This window comes from Brachyhypopomus gauderio, chromosome 15 (genome assembly GCF_052324685.1).
Source record: "Brachyhypopomus gauderio isolate BG-103 chromosome 15, BGAUD_0.2, whole genome shotgun sequence".
NCBI lineage: Eukaryota > Metazoa > Chordata > Actinopteri > Gymnotiformes > Hypopomidae > Brachyhypopomus > Brachyhypopomus gauderio.
This window is the reverse complement of record NC_135225.1, coordinates 18,469,065-18,494,198: the sequence shown is the minus strand read 5'-3', so window position 1 is coordinate 18,494,198 and position 25,134 is coordinate 18,469,065. Positions and strand designations below refer to the sequence as shown.

Here is a 25,134-nt window from a genome sequence, read left to right as displayed (position 1 = left end):
CCACCCTCTAAACCTGAGTGAAAACCCTGCTAGGACTCCACCCTCTAAACCTGTGTGAAAACCCTGCTAGGACTCCACCCTCTAAACCTGAGTGAAAACCCTGCTAGGACTCCACCCTCTAAACCTGAGTGAAAACCCTGCTAGGACTCCACCCTCTAAACCTGAGTGAAAACCCTGCTAGGACACCACCCTCTAAACCTGAGTGAAAACCCTGCTAGGACTCCACCCTCTAAACCTGAGTGAAAACCCTGCTAGGACTCCACCCTCTAAACCTGAGTGAAAACCCTGCTAGGACTCCACCTGTGAGTGGCTTCCTCAGGCCCCACACGGAGCCTTTTGTCTCCTGATGAAGCTGAGACAGGAGTCCGAGTGTCTGAGGAGCGTAGACTGAGGTTCCATGAGCAGCCATGGTCCAGTCCATCTAGAGGAAACGTAAAACCGTGAGGCGTCTCAGCGTTTCATGACCTCCTCTTCGATCCTGCAAAGACGTGACTTCCTGTAGATCTCGTTTCTGTGCGGAGAGCCGCTTCCTTCTCCTTTCACAGGAACATGCTGAGTGAGAAGAACCTGCAGATTCAGCAAAATCTTGTAGGCACAGGCGGTGAGCTGTAGTGAGCCATGTAGAGAGATTGAAAAGTGCAGTGAATCATACAATGTTTCCAGAGAAACATTTGTGTGTATATATAATAAATAAATGAATTTCTCCTCACCTGTTCACCATGTAAACTAGTGTAAATGTAGGCCAATGTGGATGCAAGCCCAGTTGTTTGGATTAGTTTTCCCCCTCTGATTCTTCATTTGGGTGCTCTTCAGAGGGTGCTTGAATTCTGCTACTGCTGTTATGGTTACGAACTCTGAACTCTGCTCACACTTTTCTTCTCTCTGGGACGCTTACGGTGCTGCTTGTATCTGGGCTCAGAGAATGACATTCACTCTTATACCACCCTGCTGGACAGTCAGTATATATCTGAAGGTTAGCACCTGTCTCTGTCTCTATCTGTCTGTCTGTCTGTCTTGCTCTCAAGAGTCATTCCCTTTAATGTTGCTTTTAAAAGGGTTTGCCTTGTCTACGTTTTTTAACGTAAAAGACACGTATAGATCGTTGTTTGGTACTGGTAGGCTAAACCATGCCTAGTTATGTAAGGCTGAAGGCAACCATGTTAAAAGCTGTTGGCACTCCATTTTCTGGCCAGTGTGAGTATTGTGCGTTGTGAATTTCTCCTTTGATGGTTTGTGCATCCTTGATTGCTTGGCTGGGTTTTGCATGCCGTTAAACATCAGGGTTCCCACTGGTCTTGTAATATCAGGGAATTTAGTTTGTAGTGTCCGTCATCTTTAGTTGTCATTTGTCAAAATGTTTTAGCTTCACATTTCCCGTATTGTGTGTTAGGTTGTCGTGGTTCCCTGGTTCTTCTGATCATCCATTACTTGTAGGAATTCAGTTTCTTAGTCAGTGACAGTCATGGAAATGTCACAGAAATTGATGTTTGACTTTGAGTGGGAACCCTGAAAAACCAGACCAAAAACCACCAGTGGCCTGTGTTTTAACCTCGTACCCACAAACCCTGCAGCACGGTGGGACACGTCAGGATGGTGAGCGGGGCTGTGGGGCCCTGTCCTGATGTAGCCCGTCTTCGTGTGAAGCACCATCGCCATCTGTTGTGCCATGTGTGTGATGCAGAGGAGTGAGTTTGTGTGTGGTCCCTCTGTCTTAATAATTAGAGATGCATCGGACGATCTGCGATAAGTCTCGTACAACACTTGCATTTACTCGTGTGCACCACACGAGGGCGACAGTGGTACATGAAGAGCACAGTGAGCGCATTGGGCCTACATGTTGACGTAAAGGTGTTTCGTTGTTATTATCTGGTGCACAAATATGTATGCTGTCAGTTGGAAAGAAAGAAAATCAATCACACAAAATCGGTGCATCTCTATTATTGATTCAGGTGTGTGTGTGTGTTAATGACTCTGTTCATATAAATGTTCCACATCAGCCGTCTGTGCACATGGTCCTTTGTGCATCCTAATGCATCGGTGTTCAGGTCTGCATATGGGGCCTGACCTTTGACCTTTTGTGTTGTGCTCAGGGGGCATGTCCCGTGCCACCGGGCTTTTGCTGCAGCACCGCCCACCAGGCTCTCAGGACGTCCTGCAGCTCCGCCTGGATGCCTCCGACGATAAGAGGGCCGCCTCCACCTGGCTGTCCGCCATGCACAAGGTACGGAAGGGGGTGGGGCTTGGGGAGATGTGTGGGCGGTCACCAGCGAGAGGGGGTGGGGCTTGGGGAGATGCATAGCTGCCTCCCCGTATATACATACACACACACACACACACACACACACTAGTCGAGATCTGCTGTGTGTGTGTGTGTGTGTGTGTGTGCTTCCTCTTCCACTGCTTCTCACATGTCAGACTTGGGTTGTAATATTTTTGGTTGATGTTCTTGTGTGTGTTGAGGTTTCCTCTTTACGTTCATCTTGTTTTATCAACAGGCTGCCAAACTGCTGTATGAGTCCAGGGATCAGTGAGCTCAATGAAGGCAATACCCCAGGCCACACGGGGGCGCTGTAGGGGGGTGGGACAGAGGGGACAGCGCAAACTCTCCCCACATATTTGATGTTATCGACTCTAATGTCTACTCTGAGATGGCTTCTTGCTTTCTATTGGACGTTTCTGCTTTCCCCACCCTGTCTTGAGGGATTGGATTGGTCACCCGACCTGTCTGTCCCGCCGGCAGGCAGACCCAATGTTAATCATTGATCCTGGTGCAATATGAATATATAAACAAAATACATAAATATATGCACACACTTTACTGTTATGTTCAAGTGTAATCCCACATGAAGTTTTTTTCCTAAAATAATAATAAAAAGCCAGATATTCTTATTTTAACACAAGCTATGTATGTACTTTATACTGATGATATCTTCAACACGTTTTGTAACCCTTTGTAAATGTTTTCTGCTGTTACACTACAGCAAGCACACTGTGTTGTCACATGGGCTCAGACTTGCGTGACCACGGCATCCTGTAGTCCTGCGGGGGTGTGTGAACCGAGATAGCCCCCCCAGACTGACTTCCTCAGCTTCTCCTGTACTTCTGCAGTTTAATACTAATGAAGTTTAGAGATGTTTAAACACTAAAGATTGTCTGAAGTCCCCACACAGACAAATCTGTGGTAGGAATAAAAGAGTGAGTGAAGAATCTCCATTTACACAGATTTATTCCCAAACTAACATGCCGTTTCTGCCAAAATGGATTTCTTCATTTTTTAAAAATCTCTTTTGATGTCAAACTAATTTGGATATTATGCTGAAGTGTATGTGGGGTCCTACAGGCTTTGGGCACAACGGGGTGGATCACTGTGAACTCGTTCTCAGGCTGACGTGTGACACCAGGCACTCTTGAACCCTGGTCTGCCTGTTACGTTGTTCCAGATCCACACAAGGCGTCTGTTTGGACTCGTGTTCAGTGTTCTAAGATGATCCAGATCATCCCACTCTTCCAAGGAAACTTCTCCTCCAGTGATTTTGCAATTGTTTACAAATATATGTGCATGATTTTTTTTTTGACAGTATCTGCTCATGCTGATTAAATCAGTTCTTTGTAACCTGTAAAATTGTCTTGATTCTTTTTTACATATATATATATTTTTTACTTTCTCTATGAACGTTCTCAGGTTCTACACAACAGAATAGCACTTTGTGCTTCATATTCAAATAAAATGGAGTGTGATTATCAACATCTTTTCTTGGTATTTTCTGTTTCTTGTTGTTTGCTGTAAAAGCAGTAACTCCTTTTCATGAAATGATTATTTAAGGTAAACTTCAGCCAGCTCAAAGGTGTGCACTACCAGAACTGCACACTGTCAGGGCAACCACAAAATCCACAGCACGAAGTCACTAGAATTAAACCCATACGGCTCACAGCATGAAGTCGATAGAATTAAATCCACGGCTCACAGCACAAAGTCACTAGAATTAAACCCATATGGCTCACAGCATGAAGTCACTAGAATTAAACCCATATGGCTCACAGCACATTTGAAAGATTTTTTTGAGTGCAAAATCTGCATAATATATAGAAATGTGGAGATTTGTAAAGTGGATAAATCTGATGCAATGTGGTAGTTTGGTTGATTATTGTAAGCTGCATGTTAAAAGGTGGATGCATCTCGAGACTTATTTAGAAACACCACATAAGAAACTGCATTGGAAACCAGATTTAGAAACACCACATTAGCAAAATTCTGAATTTGGAAACAGCACATTTAGAAATATTGCATTCAAAGTAGAGCTCTTTAAGTATCTATAAAATATATGTATATATATATATATATAATACTCTATTGGTGACGTTTTATTTAATCAGGCAGCTGTGTTTCTTTCCTCTAATAGGTTTGGAGGTTCTTGTGCTCAGTTGAGAAATATCTCCACCTGTTAAGACTGGGCAGAATGTGAAGATTCAGTGTTCACCGAGCCCTGTGGACTGGGCAGAAGCTTGGTGGTCCTCCAAAGTTCTTGCTGGTTGAGGCTCTCGAGCGAGTGGCCTGCCCTGTCTATTCACTCACGGTGGATCCAGGATGCAGGAGAACCTCCACATTAAGATGAAGTGGTTCTTACTGCTCTTGCCATGGTGGTGTGAGCTCACACACCCACCCACGTGCCTGAATTTTCTGTGAACAAGTGAATTATTTTGGTTCTTGTGTAATGGTGCCCTCTTGTGGTCACCCAGCTGTACATTTGAAATAATATCATTCTTATGAGCAAATCCATTAATTGGCCACATAAATAATCCAGCATTTTCAATTTGTCTCCAAAAATGTGTCTTTTTACTCTAATCTCACATGAAAGTAAGCAATTATAAGAATAACTATAAAGGTTTTGAATGTTTCTTCTGAGATCTAATTTGCATATGATTGCTCACTGGTGTTTGAATGTTCCTGCTATGAAAACCATGACAACATACGGACAACAAAATACGAACACGGACGGCAGAACAACACCCTTGATGCTGCAGACAACTGAACTGGGATCAGTGATGTGAGGCCCTCATGAATAAATATATACAGTTAATGATGAGTGATGTGGGGTCCTCATGTTTATTCTGTGTTTATGAATAAATAAATACAGACAGAGGTCTTTCATCAGCTGTGCATCAAATTACTTGTCTGAAATGTTTCTCCAGACACTTTGTGTACTTCGCTCAAATGATTTATATCTCTGTATCTTACTAGAACACTGCAGGTATGTAGATTATATACGTATGCACACAGGGCCTGGGTCAGGTGTGAGGTGAAGCCTGATAATGTTCAAGTCGTCCTACTTAGAAGTCAAGTGATTTATTTTAGTCTGGCTGAACTGTATGCAGGCCAAGGACTCTCTGTGCTCTTCTAAACTATTGTAACATTACCATGGTATCACAAGGATTTAGTGTCCGACATATGAAAGGCCTCGTGCTGAGCTCGGCTGGAGGCGGGTTTCATCTCAGCTATGTCTCCCTGTAATTGAGAAGGTGACTCTGTGTAATCCAGCCCTACAGCTAAAACCCAGCGTTAGGTAATCCAGTCCTGCACACCTGTGTTTGCTTAACCATGCGCTGCCTGACAATATACAAATCATACTCAAAAAAACAGCTCAATCAACACCAGTCTTTCTCAATCATAGAGAAATACCTTACAATTGCTCTTCTGCGTTAGATTTTATTTTACAAACCTCTGTAGGAAACTGTTTGGGCATGTATGTTTTTATGCTGCCATAAAAAACAACTGCCTTCAGCTCACAGATGATTTGACCCTTAATGTCCATACCTGACCCCTAACGTCCATGAAACTCACCTCTAACTATAACCACCTCTCCCAGACTTTACTGGCCTGGGCCTCTTGCTAAAATATACTGTCATAATGATTTCCACTGAAAGTCAGAAGATGGTGGTCATTGAATTCTCACTCAAGAAATCACACACAAAAACTGATCTCGCACATGAAACACACATGATCTCGATAAGATCACGATGACGATCATGAGAAACAGTATCCAATCTGATGTGCAGGTTCACCAGCTTCAACTATAAACTAGACTAAACAAACTGTAAACCTCTGACCTAGCAGATGGTTTTAGCATTAAAGGAACTTTATAAAACTGGTTATTCTCATGACTTACGCTGGGCTGTGCAATAACATTTGTTCTTTCTAACACATTTGTAATTAGTCAGACGTATTTATTAGGTTTTACACACAATCAACCTTCACCTGCCCCTGATGCCGTTGTTGGCTGTAGCTGCCTGACAGGGGTTAGTACACACAGTAAGAACAAACCCCTACACGTCTAACCTGACCCGTGTGTATGTGACACAATGGCACAAGCTCAGACTCCGTATCGGTGCTCCAGGAACACGGCTGTGTGCTCAGTGAAGCTTGAACTTGGCTGATTGTTTAGAGGTGGAAAAGACACTCAGAGCTCAATGTCTCTCTGCCACCGCAGTTCCAGACTGGTCCCTTCGACCAATCAGACTTCAACAAGCGGATCTGGTTTTGTGTTGTGTGCGTGAAGCAGATCCCCTGTGTGGAGAAGCCGCGTGGCCTGTAGAATCAGCAGGAAAGATGTAGCTCTTCTCTCTACACCATCTCATCTTCAAAGGTTCTGAAGAACACCCCTGAGAACCACCGCTTTCAAAAACAGAGTGCTTTATGTTTGTTACAGATTAACATTTTGATTTCATAATCCAAAGGTTTTTACAAGCCAGAGGGGGAACATGTTTATATGCTGGTGTGGGCTGGAATAAATCCCACACTTCTGTCCCACTACCACCCCCCACCACACATCAACACAGCTCTGAAACTCCACTTCTCACATTAATAATGTCCATGTCCTGCTGGTGCTGGGCTGCTCCCCACAGAGCCGTGGGACGGGCAACACCTCCCTCTCTCAGACTGGTTTCACCACATCTTTTCCAACCTTCATCCTTTGCCAGTATTCTCTACTTTAAATATAGATTAATTAATATTCTTCTGTTTTGTAAGAAAGTCCCTCCTGAGAGTCAAAGTCGATGCTTTTCGCAGAGTCCAGTAGAAGGTCTGTAGCTATGGAAACAGCCCTTCCCAGTCTCCAGGGGGTGTGGCCTTCCTGCACGGCCGCAGTAACAGTTCTTTCCCCGTGGCGGTGATAACTTCCTCCTAAGGGCAGATGACACTCGTTCTAATTAATCTTCTGAATACTCTTTTACCAATCTGTGTAAAATTAAAAGTAAGGTAATCTCATTTTGACATCATGGATTGATTAGATCACTTGAAAGAGAATTAGGCTTAGTTGATTTTGTGGGATTGTACTACTAAAACAACTGGAAATTTGAGATTTGTCAAACTCTGAAAATCTTTCTCAAATAGATAATTTACATCCTAGATCACATATCCTAAATCACACATCTAAGATCACACATCCTAGATCATACATCTAAGATCAGACATCCTAGATCACAGATCCTAGATCACACATCTTAGATCACAAATTCTAGAGTGATGTTTAGGCAGTAGACATGCTGTAACTACTGTAAAATTGTGTAATTTAAACAATCTTTTTTAAAAAATACAACTGGTCAAATTTACAAAAAATACTGAATGTTTTCATACACTCAATAATAAGACACTCAGTGAAGAAACCAAATTCATATTACCGGTAATTAACATAATGCTGATGTTTAGACTTAACAGGAGTCCAGAAATCAGTATTTGGTGGAATAACCTCAATATTCAGTCGGCTCGCATGCTCTTCACTGTCACTGCTCGTTAAATCCAATGTAGTCCAGGCGATCACCTCATCAATAGCTTGTTAAGCAGAATGAGGTGTGGCTGTGTGGGAATTCAGCCAGATCTAGGATGGAATGGTTTTCATACGTGTGTAGATGCTGAACTAGGGTGGACACATTCTTTTCCCAGGGGAGGACGGAGATGTTTCAAGAGTTGCAGAAAGAGGAGAGTATGTTCAGGCAGGATGATGAGACAGACCCCGCAGGTGTGTGAGATGCGCGCACGGCTTGAACCTCCAGCTCAGTCTGTCCAGACCACAACAGCTGAGCTGCATGTTCCTGCCATCTCATGTGCTAATCAAGCTCCCAGCAGTCCACTGAAGTTCACATTAGTCCCGTACTATCGTCATTACACTGGCTGCCAATTAGATTCCGTATTGACTATAAAATACTTTTATTAACATATAAAACGCTGCATGGCTTAGCTCCAGACTATCTTAGTGAACTTATTGAACAATATAACCCAGCGCGTTCACTTCGCTCACAGGACGCAGGGTTATTAACTGTTCCTAGGATCAAAAAGATCACAGCAGGTGGAAGAGCCTTTTCTTTTAAAGCTCCACAATTGTGGAATAATCTTCCTGCCTCTATTCGGGACTCAGACACAGTCTCAATGTTTAAAACTCGATTAAAGACTCATCTGTTTAGTTTGGCCTTTGATTAATTTGTTACATATTTACTACATCTCGTATCTTTTCTCCAAGGTTCACCTGGAGAGTAACACTGCAGTCGGAGCCTACAATACCAGCATCGCTGCTCCGACATGGAATGAAAGCCTGGCGTTCATCAACAGACATTTACAGTGACAATATCAAAACCCAGAACTTTCATTTTTACCTTTACTTAGTCTGATTGTGTGATTTGTGTGTGACTTGTGTATTTGTCTGTATTTTGCGTAATTTGTGTGTTAACGGGCCGCCCAATGGAGGATGGGTTCCCTTTTGAGTCTTGGTTCTCCCGAGGTTTCTTCCTATTCCCCACCATCTAGGGAGTTTTTCCTCGCCACTGTCGCCTTGGCTTGCTCATTAGGGATCTGGACCCATAGTATTGTTAAACCTTTTAAATCCTGTAAAGCGCTTTGTGACAACATGTGTTGTGAAAAGCGCGATACAAATAAACTTTGAAACTTTGAAGTTCTCCTGAACTCCTGCTAACGAACTGACAGAATACAAGAGCTTAAAACCAAACTGGTACCTTGACAGTTGCCCTCACCAACACACTCATCTCCAAGGCAACCACATCTATGTTCTTTGTTTGTAGACTCACGGTTGGCCCAACAGGATAATCCCAGACTGTACCAGTTCTTCCTGAAGACACAGGTCTTAACCCTAACCCTAATCCATAACCCTAATCCCTAGCAATAATTTTTAACCATTGCAGGTGCTTTTGGAACGTGTGTCCAAGGCTTGTCCAGGAGGAGAAACGCCTAAATACCTCAATCACAAACTCCAGATTATGGGAGTGACAGTAGAAGGACTTGTGGGTAGAAGGAAGAAGTTTGCCATCTCGGACCAGTCCGGAGCAACCCAACCCCAGGCCCGTCTGTCTGCAGTAGGACACAGACCCCCTCTCTGATTCTTTGTTTTCTTCAGGTATTCCCAAGTTTTTCAGATGTTGTAATGACACTTGCAAGAAACATTCTGTGGACTTGATGGTCTGGTTAAAACTACTCTTTCCTAGTTGTCTTATAATAATAATAATAGACCTGGCTAAGACTTGTTGCTTGAATTGCATTCCTTTTTTTGTTATAAATCTGTAAACTTCTCCTTTGTATACACTGACATCACCATATCGCTCTCTGGACTGAAAGTGGAGCTGACAGTGGGACAATATACACTGTGCTTTCTCATTAGCATACAACTAATGTCAGAGATTTCTGCCTGTGCTTGTGATAAGATATGTATCCATGGTTACTAAGGGGACAGTGGAGCATGGGTTATCCAGAGTGCTATGCAAGCCCTCAGAGTGACTGTTACTATGGTAAAGGTGGTATAACAGTTCCTGCTAAGTATGTGCAGTACATGGGAAAAAAAAGAAAAAGACATTAATGCAGCCACTTGTGTTAAAACAAAACCCAGTGTGTCCTGCAGTCTGACAGCATCAGTCTCAAAGCATCAGTCATAAAGCATCAGTCATAAACAGAGGTGGAAAGAGTACTGAAAAATTGTAATTGAGTAAAAGTATCTTTACTTTGCCTAAAATTAAAAGTAATTTACCCATCTCAAAATCTACTCGAGTAAAAGTACAAAAATACTTGTAATGTAAATTACAAGAGTAAATTAGAGTAAATTAAATGTAATTTGAGTAAAAGTTACTTAGTTACTTTCAGTTATTTAATGCAAAAAAGTATGAGTCATGAATCAAATTGTCAGGAATAGCAGATAACATAATCACGTTCACCTGTCTCACCACCACGCCCACATTCCGGGCATACTTTAACACCCAGACTTCACTTCCTGGTTGCGAAGTATTGCCTCATGTCGTTGCATACCAAGCCGTTATTCCTGATTGTCTCTCTGTGTGCCGAACTCTGCTTGTCCCCTAGACCACGTCTCCTGCCTGATCCCTGGATACCTCCCGGACTCTGCCCTCGCCTCTCGACCCTGGACCGCACTGACCACCGCTCCCACGCTACTGCTCTGCACCTGCCATACGTCACTTTGCTCATCGTGTGGCTTGTTGTACAGAGTTATTCAAATAAAGAACGTGTCATTCCGCATCAGGATCCCTCTCAGCGTGTTCTATACGTTACACAAATTCAGCACAAGTTGTTTTAATTGATTTCAAAGCGTATTTAAGCAGCCACACTTGCAAAAGATCAGCTGGGCTCAGGAACATACTTCCTTACTGCACAAGGACAGTCACAACCTGTACCATAAAGTGCAAAAGATTTTCAGTCCTATTGTCCAACGAACAACACTATGATAAGAATAAATAAATTTAAATTACAAAGTATTAAAAAAACAAAATGCACACAAAATTAAGTGCCCACAAGATACCACAAATCAAACTATAATGTTACAGAATTCTACTACTCACAATAAAATGCCACAGGATCCCACAACTCAAAATAAAACAATATAAAATGCCCACAGGATCTCTCACCTTCATAGGGACACTCATATTTAGAAAATACTATTTTTAAAATACATTTTTAAAGATAGAACAATCTCATCCTTTTGGAAAAAAGTGATTTAAGGTCACTGTTATATTAAGGAAAAATGCAGAATGTAATAGGCCTACTGTAAGATTGGTGCAGTTGGCTAGGCATTAAATTCATTAAATTATTCAATTATTAAATTGAATACAGCTGTCACGCTACAGTCCCCGAACCCTTCCTTTGGGGCGTGTGTTAACGTTGTCTGTGTCTACTCGTCTGCGTCAGTGTAGCTCCGTGGGTGCGGGTGCGTCTTGTCATTATCCGTCTCACCTGTGGCTCGTCTCGTCATCACGTGGGGTTGATGTGGTCCGTCTATTTAATGTGTGTTCGCGCAGTGTCTTGTGCTCGTCGTTGTCTAAGTCTGCACGTTGTGAGCGTCGTCTATGTTACTCGTGCGCTATTGCGCAATACCTGTGCACTTAATAAAGTGACCGTGAGTGAAACTGAAGGATTCTGTGTCTCGTCCGTCTGCCGCCTCCCGCGTCACAGAACGACGAGCCGACCAGAGGCACCATGCCAGGATACACCACCCGACCTAAGAAGGGGAGGAGGCCCAGCAAGCACCACCACGCCTCTTCCCCTGCACAGCACCGCGGAGCCCCCGTCACCCTCGAAGCGATGCAGCAGGACCCGTTATGTGAGATCATGCTGCTCCGGGCTCGGGAAGCCAAGACGGAGGAGTTGGCGGACTATTTCCGCGAGACCGCGGTGCGGTTGTGGAAGGAGCGTCACCCCTCTCCCTCCAGAGACCTCTCACCTCTGCGGGTAGGCTCCCTCGAACTCTGCTCCACGGAGAAGACCCCCGAGAGCGAGTTCGAGGGGGCGGACTCTCCAGACGAGGAAGAGGAGGAAGAGGACCGTCCACCCTCTATATGCTCCGCGCCCACCGTAGATTATGGCGAGGGAGAAGAGGAGGTGGACTATCCCCACTCCGTGTGCTCCGCCCCAACCGAATACTACGGTGAGGGTGAGGAGGAAGACCGTCCCCCTTCCGTGTGCTCGGATTATACCGAGTACACGGACAGCGAGTGGTACACCGAGGAAGAGGAGGGCTCCTACAGGGAGGAGGAGACGCCGCCCCCTTCGGAACTCTCCACCGGGACGGTGAAAAGGAGGAGTCCAGAGGTGGGCTCATCCCCCGAGCGCTCCCACGTCAGCGAAATGGACTGTTCCCGGGGTGGCAGCTCGGGGCAGCCCATGAGCTGGAGCCGTGGTAGTGAGGAGGCGATGGAGGATGAAGGCACTCCCACTGCCGGGCCCAGAGGGAGATCCCAGGGCGAAGATGGACTCCCATACGGCCCACCGAGGGGAGGGGCCAGCCACGCTGCACCTGGCGCGTCCGCCAGCCGCGCTGCACCTGGCGCGTCCGCCAGACGCGCTGCACCTGGCGCGTCCGCCAGACGCGCTGCGCCCGGTGGAGGGTTTGCAGCGAGGGCAGGAGGAGGACCGCCCACCGCAGCGCCTGCAGCACCAGCAGCTCCCGATCTCTCTCCCCTGATTGCCCTCCTCCTGGCGCGCAGCCTGGCGCCACTGTCATGTGTGTCTGTCCCTGTTTTCGTATGTATTCCCGTATGTGTGCCTAATCTCCTTTTCCCTTTCATGCCTCTGTGTGTTAATGTTCCTGTTTGTGTGTTTGTAAATGTCCCGTTAAATGTGTCTAACGTGTTTTCCCCCGTCTTCCCAGGGAGGGTGTTCTAGGCTGTTCGTGGCGGACTCTCCACCAAGGGCTGTCATCTCCCAGACGCAGGACTGGGCGCTTCGGATCCGCCCATCGACGTGGGTTCGGGGCACTCGGTCCTGTTGGCACCCCGGGACGGGTAGTGCCCTTGGTGGGGGCGTCTGTCACGCTACGGTCCCCGAACCCTTCCTTTGGGGCGTGTGTTAACGTTGTCTGTGTCTACTCGTCTGCGTCAGTGTAGCTCCGTGGGTGCGGGTGCGTCTTGTCATTATCCGTCTCACCTGTGGCTCGTCTCGTCATCACGTGGGGTTAATGTGGTCTGTCTATCTAATGTGCGTTCGCGCAGTGTCTTGTGCTCGTCGTTGTCTAAGTCTGCACGTTGTGAGCGTCGTCAATGTTACTCGTGCGCTATTGCGCAATACCTGTGCACTTAATAAAGTGACCGTGAGTGAAACTGAAGGATTCTGTGTCTCGTCCGTCTGCCGCCTCCCGCGTCACAACAGCAATGTTGTTTTAAAAACTACAGCAAAGCTGGAACATATCATGAAGGCACATTGTGCTTACATGGGAAGCACAAAAAACAAACAATAAATAAACCGTTAGGGATGTAAGAGACAAAAACACATGCTAACTTACAACCAAACTTTTGCAATTTGGATGTTGATGTTTTAAATGTCAAAAGCTCCGTTGCAATGCATTATAACATTGTTGCCTTTTGTGCGTTTGAAAACGAATAATTCTTCCAAATTTGGCCAAGGGTTTTTCTGGCTTTCGTCTCCAGACCTTTCCTCCTCCATGGTCTCCACGTCTTGGTTAGCAACAGCCATCTTCCAAAGCACAGTATTAGATCCACCAGATTACAACCTGATTATGAGACAATGGAAAGGGCGCACGCAAGGCAAGGCCACGCAATTGACTTTCAGTTCCGAGAATCAGGAGTTTATATTTCCGCCCACATTTAATATTTTTTTACTCAGTAACATGAGGGGGTTCAAATGTAGAAAAGTAAAACTACTTAGGTCAAAATTTACTCGAGTAAAAGTTAAAATGACATATTTCAAAAACTACTTAGAAAATTACAAATTACTCATAATAAATACTCAATTACAGTAACATGAGTAAATGTAATTTGTTCTTTCCACCCCTGGTCATAAAGCATCAGTCATTATCTATCGTAATGTGTCAGTCGTAAAGCATCAGTCTCAAAGCATCAGTCATAAAGCATTAGTCGTAAAGCATCAATTATAAAGCATCAGTCTCAAAGCATCAGTCATAAAGCATCAGTCATAAAGCATCAGTCTCAAAGCATCAGTCATAAAGCATCAGTTGTAAAGCATCAGTCATAAAGCATCAGTCTCAAAGCATCAGTCATAAAGCATCAGTTGTAAAGCATCAGTCTCAAAGCATCAGTCATAAAGCATCAGTCATAAAGCATCAGTCTCAAAGCATCAGTCATAAAGCATCAGTTGTAAAGCATCAGTCTCAAAGCATCAGTCTCAAAGCATCAGTCGTAAAGCATCAGTTGTAAAGCATCAGTCGTAAAGCATCAGTCTCAATACATCAGTCATAAAGCATCAGTCATAAAGCATCAGTTGTAAAGCATCAGTCATAAAGCATCAGTTGTAAAGCATCAGTCGTAAAGCATCAGTCTCAATACATCAGTCATAAAGCATCAGTTGTAAAGCATCAGTCTGAAAGCATTAGTCATAAAGCATCAGTCGTAAAGCATCAGTCGTAAAGCATCAGTTTGAAAATATCAGTTGTAAAGTATCAGTCGTGAAGCATCAGTCATAAAGCATCAGTCATAAAGCATCAGTCATAAAGCATCAGTCATAAAGTATCAGTCGTAAAGCATCAGTCGTAAAGCATCAGTTTGAAAATATCAGTCGTAAAGCATCAGTCGTAAAGCATCAGTTGTAAAGCATCAGTTTGAAAATATCAGTCGTAAAGTATCAGTCGTAAAGCATCAGTTTGAAAATATCAGTCGTAAAGTATCAGTCGTAAAGCATCAGTTTGAAAATATCAGTCGTAAAGTATCAGTCGTAAAGCATCAGTCGTAAAGCAACATCTCACTGGCCTTGGTGCCTACTGCCTGGAGGCAGAATGTGGATGCTAGCAGCAGATTCTCTGATTAACCTGTCAGCTCAGATGTCTGGAGATGGGTGGGTCTCAGGGAACAGAGGGGCTTCTGGGTACTGTAGGCTCCTACACTCCTTGTTGACTACTTGATAAGGCCAAACTGAATACAAACATCTGCTGAGACTACAGGGGCCCTTACAAATGTCAGTTCCTCGAACTGCAGAAGTTTGGAATAACCTGAAATGATGACTACAGGCCAGAGCCCGAGTGGCTAATTGGGAGATTCAGGAGGATTCCCGATGGGCCGGCTCACGTCTATCTCTAGTTTGGGTCGATTGGGAGGGAAAAATAATTTTGGGCATGAAACTCCCGGGCTAAAAAAGTGGCCCACTCCGGCCCTGTAACAGGCAGTCTTTATCTGCTCAAAACAAGCTTTAACTGCTGTCTGCACAGGTGAAGAACATGGGGTCTCCAGTGTGAGCCACAAGCTTTAAAATCAACAAGAACATGATGTGGTAGTATTGTTTAATACTGAGTGGTTTACCCAAAAATCAGAAGATGACAGATGGGTAAAAGTCATTGTGTTTTGCTGAAAGTAAATAAACATGAACTTTATCTTTTAAAAGAGATAATACTGATGAACTGTGCCGAATATTCCCAGAGACATGAGCGAGGTCGAACAGGACCTTGGGTACCTTGTGAAAGTCGATGAGCTCACTGAGGGAGGTGTGGCAGCTCTGCTGGACGCCCAGGAAGCTGTAGAGATCCCCGGCGGCGTCGATAAGGAAGTGCTTGAAGCCGCTGTCTGCGCGATAAGACAGCGCGTAACCCCAAATCATCTCGCTCACTCGCACCAGGAAAGATCCCGCAGCCTCGTTCTGCAGTAAGAGCTCCGATTCTTCCCGTGTGATTATTCCTGCAGGCCAGAACCACAGCCAAGTTAGGCATATTTACAGCAGTTGCCTGTAATCTGCACCAAGTGCTTAAAAGCTGTTTAAACAGCTCCTGAACTTGTTCGTTTCCAGATCTTACATTTGTTTTATATTGAAGCCAAGCGATGTTTTGACAAGCACGAGGAAAGCTGCCGCACCTCTACAGGCTGCACCGTGGGTCATTTGTGAAGTATATTTGCAACACTAATATTACTGGGAGTCATGCTATGTAAATGAGAGCAGAGACAAATTGGTATTTAATTTTTTTGCTGTGTGACGTGAGCATCCCGACATCCTCAGGTGTGTGGCCATTCTGATAAACCCGAGGCTAATTCAGACAAGGCTTTGGTTCAGCCTGAGATTCAGCAGTTCACATGTCACGAGGCATATCGCAATCGCGGTACCAAGCAATATGATCTCTGCATTAGATTTAGTCTATTTCGTGCAGATATACGATGTGATGTTAATCACGTATCCGCACTAGGAGCACGGGTGTAATTCAAGCCCTCGAGCTGTGTGTGTGTGTGTGTGTGTGCGTGCATGCACACTCTTATCTAGAAGAGTCTTCATTAAGATAAGACACCAACATGTCTAGGGCCATGTTCCAATGGAATTGCAGACACGCTCAATCCTATTAATCAGCTTTCTTGTCAATTAAGCAGGAGTGGTGTCTGTGACCTGTTCCGACGAGACCTCCCCGCAGCTCCTGGGCTGCTAATTAGCCCAGCGAGACCCCTGAATTATTCACCACTCCCCTCTGGAGCTCTCCTCTCCCCCCGTCGCCACGGCACCCTGTGGCTGCCTGTTACAGAGACTCGGGTTACACAGGCAGGCTGGTCTCCTTCAGCCCGTAGGGCTCATGAGGATGACGTTCATACGATGAAGAAAGTGACACCACATATTCACAAGCTTGATCTGATGCAGAATTATGCGGCCACACGGGAGCTTAACGCTCAACCTGTGTTGAGTAAAATGAGCTGTAATGTTAAACCTCAGTGAGCTACAGGCCAGGTGAGTGACTATGGATGCTCTGCCCAATGTATAACACAGCAGACAGGTGAGCAGATGTAAACACTCCAGTGAGGACATGTAAACACTCCAGTGAGCAGATGTAAACACTCAAGTGAGTACATGTAAACACTCCAGTGAGCAAATGTAAACACTCCAGTGTGGAGATGTAAACACTCCAGTGTGGAGATGTAAACACTCAAGTGTGGAGAATTAAACACTCCAGTGAGGACATGTACACACTCCAGTGAGGACATGTAAACACTCCAGTGTGGAGATGTAAACACTCAAGTGTGGAGATGTAAACACTCCAGTGAGGACATGTACACACTCCAGTGAGGACATGTAAACACTCCAGTGAGCAGATGTAAACACTCAAGTGTGGAGATGTAAACACTCCAGTGAGGACATGTAAACACTCCAGTAAGCAGATGTAAACACTTCCAGTGAGGACATGTAAACACTCCAGTGAGCAGATGTAAACACTCAAGTGTGGAGATGTAAACACGCAAGTGAGGAGATCTAAACACTCCAGTGTGCAGATTTAAACACTCCAGTGAGCAGATTTAAACACTCCAGTGAGGAGATGTAAACACTCAAGTGTGGAGATGTAAGCACTGAAGTATGGAGATGTAAACACTACAGTGAGGACATGTAAACACTCCAGTGAGGACATGTAAACACTCCAGTGAACAGATGTAAACACTCCAGTGAGGACATGTAAACACTCCAGTGAGCAGATGTAAACACTCAAGTGAGTACATGTAAACACTCCAGTGAGCAAATGTAAACACTCCAGTGTGGAGATGTAAACACTCCAGTGTGGAGATGTAAACACTCAAGTGTGGAGAATTAAACACTCCAGTGAGGACATGTACACACTCCAGTGAGGACATGTAAACACTCCAGTGTGGAGATGTAAACACTCAAGTGTGGAGATGTAAACACTCCAGTGAGGACATGTACACACTCCAGTGAGGACATGTAAACACTCCAGTGAGCAGATGTAAACACTCAAGTGTGGAGATGTAAACACTCCAGTGAGGACATGTAAACACTCCAGTAAGCAGATGTAAACACTTCCAGTGAGGACATGTAAACACTCCAGTGAGCAGATGTAAACACTCAAGTGTGGAGATGTAAACACGCAAGTGAGGAGATCTAAACACTCCAGTGTGCAGATTTAAACACTCCAGTGAGCAGATTTAAACACTCCAGTGAGGAGATGTAAACACTCAAGTGTGGAGATGTAAGCACTGAAGTATGGAGATGTAAACACTACAGTGAGGACATGTAAACACTCCAGTGAGGACATGTAAACACTCCAGTGAACAGATGTAAACACTCCAGTGAGGAAATGTAAACACTCAAGTGTGGAGATGTAAACACTCAAGTGTGGAGATTTAAACACTCCAGTGAGCAGAGGTAAACACTCCAGTGAGCAGATTTAAACACTCGTGTAGATATGTAAACACAGTGATGTCAGTAACGTGTTACTTAGTAACGCATTACTCTAATCTTACTACTTTTTTCAGTAACAAGTAATATAACGCGCTACTATTTCCAGTCCAGTAATCAGATTAAAGTCCAAGTAACTGTGCGTTACTATTTTTATTTTCCTTATTAAAAATTTATATATTTGCTTTCTTCTTGGCTCAGTTATACTTTGGTGAATGTAAATTGTTACCGGGGCGGTGTAAAATGGACACAAATATTATATTATTATATTATATTATATATATATAATATATTATATATATTATAACAAGTATTATATCGCGATCAATCGATCGCCAGTGGTTGCCGCCAGAGCGACACTCATTGAATCATAGATATGGATCAGAGGTAAATAAACTAGATTTTTTTTTCGGCGTGAGAAATCGGATGTGTGGCGTGAGAGCGTGTGAAAACGATCAAATGCGTGTGTCTCACACTTAATGCGTGAGAGTTGGCAACCCTGTAACTAAGCTATCACTGTGTAAACACTACAGTGAGGAGATTTAAACACTCCAGTGAGCAGATTTAAACACTCCAGTGAGGAGATTTAAACACTCCAGTGAGCAGGTAACTTTACCATGAAACCACGGCGCAATGCTGTTGCTGTTCTGTTCATAGCCAGCCCGTTTGGGTTTCTGGTCCTCACAGAACCAAGTTCTGATAGACTCTCTAGATGTAGGGCGAGGAGAACGCAGCCAGGCAGGGCTGGGGAGCGAGAGATAGAGAGAGAGAGAGAGAGAGAGAGAGAGAGAGAGAGAGAGAGAGAGAGAGAGAGAGAGAGAGAGATGATGATGATGACATGCCCAGACCACACTCGTGGTAACAGATTCCTCTGATCTATAGGCTATGCTAACCCTAGCAGGTGCTTTCTAACCAGAGCATTTAATATCACGGCAGAAGTTGAAATTTTTTGTTATACATTAAATCAACTAAGTTAATGCCCACTCTCCAGCCCACTGACCTGTCCATCAAGGGCTGGTTCACCACAGCGCTGGGTCTGCGGCTCTGTCTCCGGCGGTAGAGGGGCGGAGCGGCAGGCCGGAGGGTGGGCCGAGGGCGGGGTTGTGTGGGGGGAGGAGCCTCCATCTCTGGCTGGCAGTGGAGCTGCGGTCTGGCTGTGTGGGTAGCGTAACGCTTGTGCTCCTCTCTCGCCCAGCATGCCTTCCTCTTCATCTCCTCATCTGCCGTCTTAGAGCGCCGCCCTGCAGGGCGAGGGGATCTGTACTACAGTTACAGTGAGATGAAACCCAGGCACCCAAGATGCGATGAACATGCATGACGTACAGGGCCAGCCTGCAGGCTGTAGAGAGGTGGGAGGGTGGAGGAGATCACGCTGTAGAGAGGTGGAGGGTGGAGGTGATCAGGCTGTAGAGAGGTGGAGGAGATCACGCTGTAGAGAGGTGGAGGGTGGAGGTGATCAGGCTGTAGAGAGGTGGAGGGTGGAGGAGATCAGGCTGTAGAGAGGTGGAGGAGATCAGGCTATAGAGAGGTGGAGGGTGGAGGAGATCACACTGTAGAGAGGTGGAGGAGATCAGGCTGTAGAGAGGTGGAGGAGATCAGGCTGTAGAGAGGTGGAGGAGATCCGGCTGTAGAGAGGTGGAGGAGATCAAGCTGTAGAGAGGTGGAGGGTGGAGGAGATCAGGCTGTAGAGAGGTGGAGGAGATCAGGCTGTAGAGAGGTGGAGGGTGGAGGAGATCAGGCTGTAGAGAGGTGGAGGGTGGAGGAGATCAGGTTGTAGAGAGGTGGAGGGTGGAGGAGATCAGGCTTTAGAGAAGAGGAGGCGATCAGTCTGTAGAGAGGTGGGAGGGTGAAGGGTGGAGGAGTTCAGGCTGTATAAAGGTAGAGGGTGGAGGAGATCAGGCTGTAGACAGGTGGGAGGGTGGAGGAGATCAGGCTGTAGAGAGGTAGAGAGGTGGAGGAGATCAGGCTGTTGAGAGATGGAGGGTGGAGGAGATCAGGCTGTAGAGAGGTGGAGGGTTGAGGAGATCAGGCCTTAGAGAGGAGGAGGAGATCAGGCTGTAGAGAGGTGGAGGAGATCAGGGTGTAGAGAGGTGGGAGGGTGGAGGAGTTCAGGCTGTAGAGAGGGTTGAGGGTGGAGGGTGGAGGAGTTTAGAGAGAACTCACGTTGCTCCGCCCACTCCTCCTCCTCCTCGGGCTGCTGAAGGACATGGCGCTCCTGCTCCAGAGAGGTGTACAGCTCCCTCACCCTCCTCTCCTCAGCATACCGTACCTCTTCCTCTCTCCTCTGCCTCTCCTCTTCCTCACGCTTCTGCATGCACGGTACACAGCGGTCGGACACGTCGGTCGCCATGGCAGCTTCTGGGTGTGCCCGAGAGTGGGAGGTTGGTAGTTTGTGCGTGTGGATATTTGAATACTGATTTCCAGTATGGCCACGTCCCAACATGAGGACTCCATAAGCGCATAAGTCTGCCATGCCAACATCAAAGGAGTCTCCCTCCTTACTCTGTCTTATTTAATCAGAGAGATCACGATGGCAGTAACAGCACTGATTGGTGTAGTGTAATACCTCCTGGCTCCTCGCCTGCACTTAAGCAGAAATAATGTGGGTGAATAATTCACTCCCTGAGGCCTGACCTGTGGCTACTTTGTAATATGAGCCAATTAAACTTTGTAATTCATTCCAGGGGTAATTACCAGAAAGGTGCTATTTGAATACTGTGGCCCATTGGCTGGACTGCAACAATAAAGTGAAAATACTGCTTCAAATAAAATACCCTATCATGCATGGCTTTATTGAGATCATTGATGAATGTACTGAGATAAGGAAGTGATAGCCAATGATAGGGAGTGATTGCATGTGGGCAGAATTATTTGTCCTGAAAATCCAGACAGAACTCTGTTATGTTTGACCGTGACTGCACAGTTAGCTCACAGAGTGGCGGCGTAGTGACCAAACCCCTGTGTGAGTATCACGCCCCTCTCTCATCTGGATGTTCATGCCTGTTGCCTCCTGCACTACTCCAGGATATCGTGAGGGATTTGTTGAGAGAATAGCTGAAACTTTAATGAGTCAGCACTTTTTCAGCAGGGAAACTATTTGCTCAGGCCATGATAAATGAGCTCTGTTAATATTTGACGAGTTTCTTAAAAAGATCTCATTACTAAGCCTGAAATCATCGGTGGCCATCAAGGCCTCTGTGGAGATCTATAGAGTGGATATTGAAATCTGTAGGCCAGAATGGTGGGCATTTCCTCTCTGGATGGCACTTTATTATCCTCTCCTCTCTTTCTCTCCTCTCTTTCTCTCTTCTCTTTCTTTCTCTCTGTGAAAAAGTTCAGGATGATTTCCCTGCAGGGCCAGGAAGGAGCTTGGAGTCCCGATCCCTATTCCCACTCTAAATGTCAATGTCAAATGACACACACACACACACACACACACACACACACACACACACACACACACACACACACACACACCCTCCAGCACTGCCTCAGAGAAGTGGACCCCTTCAGAGAAGTAGTGCTTGGCTCTGATTGGCCACTGGGTTCTCTGGCTGGGATATCAGTATTTGACAGACACTCATATCCAGATCGTCATACATATTTATCGGTCTGACGGTACATGTGCTCCGTGGCAGTTGAACCGCTGTCCGTGGTGCTGGCAGAGCCCTGAGCTCTGCACTGCTTTAGTACTAGTACTTGTCTGGACCTTTTGTGCATGTGGAATCACTTATGTAAACCTCTAAGCTCTCATCCTCTCTCACTTGTGTCATTTCAAACAATTCTATGGCTTATGTGCTCTAGTGGGCTCTGTTAACCAATGAGGAACCAGTTCACCTCAAGCTCCTCCCTAATGCGCTCCTCTTCCTGTTTAGCCACCTTCCTGTCTTCAGCTTCCTCCTTCCACTTCCCCGCTATTAGACGGGTCTTTTCTTTAGCCACAGTGGCCCTCACCATCTGCCTCAGCTCCACTTCCTTCTTGTGCCTTGGATGGAGACATCAGTGATGATGCTAGTTATGAAGCAGCTACTGTGTGGTACAAAATTACATTTCATGTCTAATGTATCTTGTTGGAAATTTAAATGCATTACCAGTGAACCATTATACTTGCATGCTCTTATTTTTGAGAATATACGTTTTCTTGAGTTCTGTTTTTGTTCTCTATATCAACATAAATTCATTCTGTTCCGGTGAATGTAAAAAACAAGCAGTCAGTGGAGCAGCCCCTCACCACAGCTCTTGAGCTTCTCGCTGGGCCTGCCGACGTGCTCTGTCCTCAATCAGCTCTCTGATGATCTGCTCGTAGGGTCTGTCTCCAGCAGCCTCTCCCATCACCCACACCCACACCTCTCCATCACTACCCAGAAGCCACTGGATGTTCTTCCTTCCACCTAGGGACAACAGCAGACATCCACCTGAACGCTGATCTGAGAGCAGCTGTCTGCTTTTCCTGCTTGTGTCTTTCTTTCTTGTGGTAGTAGACAGCTGCACACCGCCACAGCCCTTATCAAAAGCCAAGTTCTTTTCCCATTCTTGGCAAAAAGATTCACGACATTAAGACATTCAGGCCACTTAGCATCTACTGGGCACCCATTGGAACATATCTTGTCCATCAGCTTATGGGAGAAACCCATCAATGGAGTGGTGAGACTCACCTTCTCTGCCCACAGGCACCTCCTGCCTGTCCTCCTCCCGCCTGTCCTCCTCCTCCTGGCCTTCTCGTTCTGCCCATCGCCGTACCTGCTCCTGCCGGATCTTGTAGAAGAGGAGGTGCTTCTGCTCTTCACTCAGCTCCTCCAGAAGCTCTGGCTCCACGTACATGTCCCGCAAGATCTGCTGCATCATGCTGAACTCCGCCCCTCACCAACGTGGGGCTGAGATGGGTCACATCAGAGGACAAAATACCCCTGGGGTTTCAAATAAAAGCATCACACCCATTTCAAGAAGGATACGCCAGTGCCGTAATTTTAAACTTAAACTGTAAAATGCAACATGATGACACCTAAGGGTTAATCTTGCGTAATTCCGTCCGCATTATGCAGCATCACCATTAAGTTCTTTGGGTCCCTTGGAGTTTACAGAGCTTCCTGTCTCCTGCTGTGTCATGGAGGAGTGGAGGAGAGCGTGGTGGGGCAGTCAGAGCCCTGAGACACCTGTCCCATGGCGAATGCTGTGAGCGTGGCCGATGTTCCGCTATAACAGACACTCCGGAGTGCAGCTCTCGTTTTGCTGTCCTATGTGCTCCAGTCTGGCTGCTCTGGGCTGAACTGAGCTGCCTTACAGGTGGGTAGGTACTGTCAGTCTATACAGGTCAAATGAAGACGTCAGCGCAACCGGATCTGTTTGTGTGTGAGAGAGATAAAGGGATGGAAAGAACAAGAGAGACTGAGAGAGAAAGAGAGAGATGTGTAATGTTGGGAAAACTGTGCAATAGGGTACATAAGGTTTCTTGAGTTGGACTTCCACAAAGTGTTTGCTTGCCGAGGTTATGAAGGACATACAGTATGTACCAAACGTTCTGTTTCCCAAGAAACTTTGTGCCCTACGCCGGAATTTTTTAACAGTCTGTCTCGGTCAATGACTTCCTCTGGTGGCAGTACAACCCCAGTGAGCAGTGCACACTCGGAGTCCTCCATGCTAACAGCCACACATTACTGCAGCTCCCCTGAAATCTTCACACTCGGGGACATTAATGTCTCTCACCCTGAATCCCTTTAAGGCGGCTGTCATGAATGATGAAAAGACTTGGACAAAATTCGATGTTGATAAATAGATCATAAAAGAACATAAAACCGGGCGATAAAAAGAAAGTGCTGAACACACAGGCTCCTCTGGGTTTCTGCTTCCATGCTGACGGCTCTGTTCTCCACGCAGACCCTCAGCGCCCGCCAGGAGAACACAGAAGAACACAGGAGAACCCAGCAGAACACAGGAGAACACAGCAGAACACAGGAGAACACATGCGAACAGGAGAACACAGGAGAACAGCAGAACACAGTACAACACAGAAGAACACAGGAGAGCCCAGCAGAACACAGGAGAACACAGCAGAACACAGGAGAACACATGCGAACAGAAGAACACAGCACAACACTGCAGAACACAGGAGAACAGGAGAACACAGCAGAACACAGGAGAACACAGCAGAACACAGTAGAACACAGGAGAACACAGCATAACACAGCAGAACACAGGAGAACTGTGAGCTCTCTCCTGCCTCCACAAAGCTTGCCCATGCATCCTGTAACACAGAATGTGACTTACACATTCTAGATGGTCATGTGTGTGTGTGTGTGTGTGTGGGGCGTGTGTGGTAAAGTAAACAGAAGCATCTGTACGTATAGCTGTCAGACTCACTACATTTCACATCCTTGCACTTTGAAACTTGTTTACATTTCTTGACTCTTTCTGATTTTTGTACCCAGTGACTGGAGGTATTAGGAACTTGTTATAGGTTTATATACACAGATTTCAGCAGCGTCCAAACAGCACAATGTCGAGGAACATGACGTTTTTACCGTATGTTCAAAATTTTCCAGTACACTGAATCCCTAGACTTTTTTTTCTAAGCTGTACTAAGACATGATAAATTATAGAAGTGTGTGTGTGTGTGTGTGTGTGTGTGTTTAAATGATCTGATATCATATATGAGACAAGCAATGACTCCCAAGCTGCTGAGAGATTGTCTCAGACATATGGGCCTCATGGTCACCATGGAAGCAGAGGAGGATAGCAGGATTCATCCCTCTATGAATGTTCCTCCAACAGATAGCAGAAACGGCCGTTATGAGACAGTCCTACCAATGGATGAAAAAGTCCAGCTGTTAACCACGACGGTGGACTGATTTAGGCTAGGTTAGAAGAACCCCTCACCACACATTAACTATGAAAATGACAACATTTTGCTGCTAGAAGGAAATTCCTAATTCCAACAATTTCTGGATGCAAACATCACACCGTCTATAAAAAACCTGAAGATGCAGCATCTAAAATCTCAAAATCTATAATGGACC

General features: G+C 45.6%; 2 protein-coding genes across 6 annotated transcripts in view; one reads left to right on the top strand and one right to left on the bottom strand.

Annotated features, from left to right (window-relative positions):
- zfyve21 (zinc finger, FYVE domain containing 21) overlaps positions 1-3,749 on the top strand; it is a 6,734-nt gene extending 2,985 nt beyond the window's left edge. Inside the window, exons 6-8 of one of the 2 annotated variants that reach the window (XM_076975036.1) lie at positions 920-973; positions 2,091-2,221; positions 2,496-3,749. In XM_076975036.1, coding sequence (XP_076831151.1) covers positions 920-973; positions 2,091-2,221; positions 2,496-2,531 — 221 coding nt within the window. In that variant the 3' untranslated portion in view covers positions 2,532-3,749. The remainder of the gene's footprint in view (positions 1-919; positions 974-2,090; positions 2,222-2,495) is intronic. The other variant, XM_076975037.1, reaches the window with a different exon arrangement.
- A 2,954-nt stretch (positions 3,750-6,703) lies between these two features.
- sh2d4ba (SH2 domain containing 4Ba) lies at positions 6,704-23,367 on the bottom strand. Of its 4 annotated transcripts, none has more exons than XM_076975463.1 (9): positions 23,124-23,367; positions 22,777-23,028; positions 22,353-22,512; positions 21,959-22,106; positions 20,285-20,429; positions 19,122-19,362; positions 18,738-18,865; positions 15,419-15,639; positions 6,704-7,177 (listed from the first exon to the last, which is right to left on the bottom strand). In XM_076975463.1, the coding sequence occupies exons 2-9, from the start codon at positions 22,964-22,966 to the stop codon at positions 7,085-7,087; spliced, it is 1,326 nt and encodes a 441-aa protein (XP_076831578.1). In that variant the 5' UTR covers positions 22,967-23,028; positions 23,124-23,367; the 3' UTR covers positions 6,704-7,084. The 4 variants fall into 4 exon arrangements, with proteins under 4 accessions (XP_076831578.1, XP_076831579.1, XP_076831577.1 ...); XM_076975464.1 differs by having other exon boundaries at positions 23,170-23,367; XM_076975462.1 differs by having other exon boundaries at positions 22,777-23,367.
- Between the last annotated feature and the right edge of the window lie 1,767 nt (positions 23,368-25,134).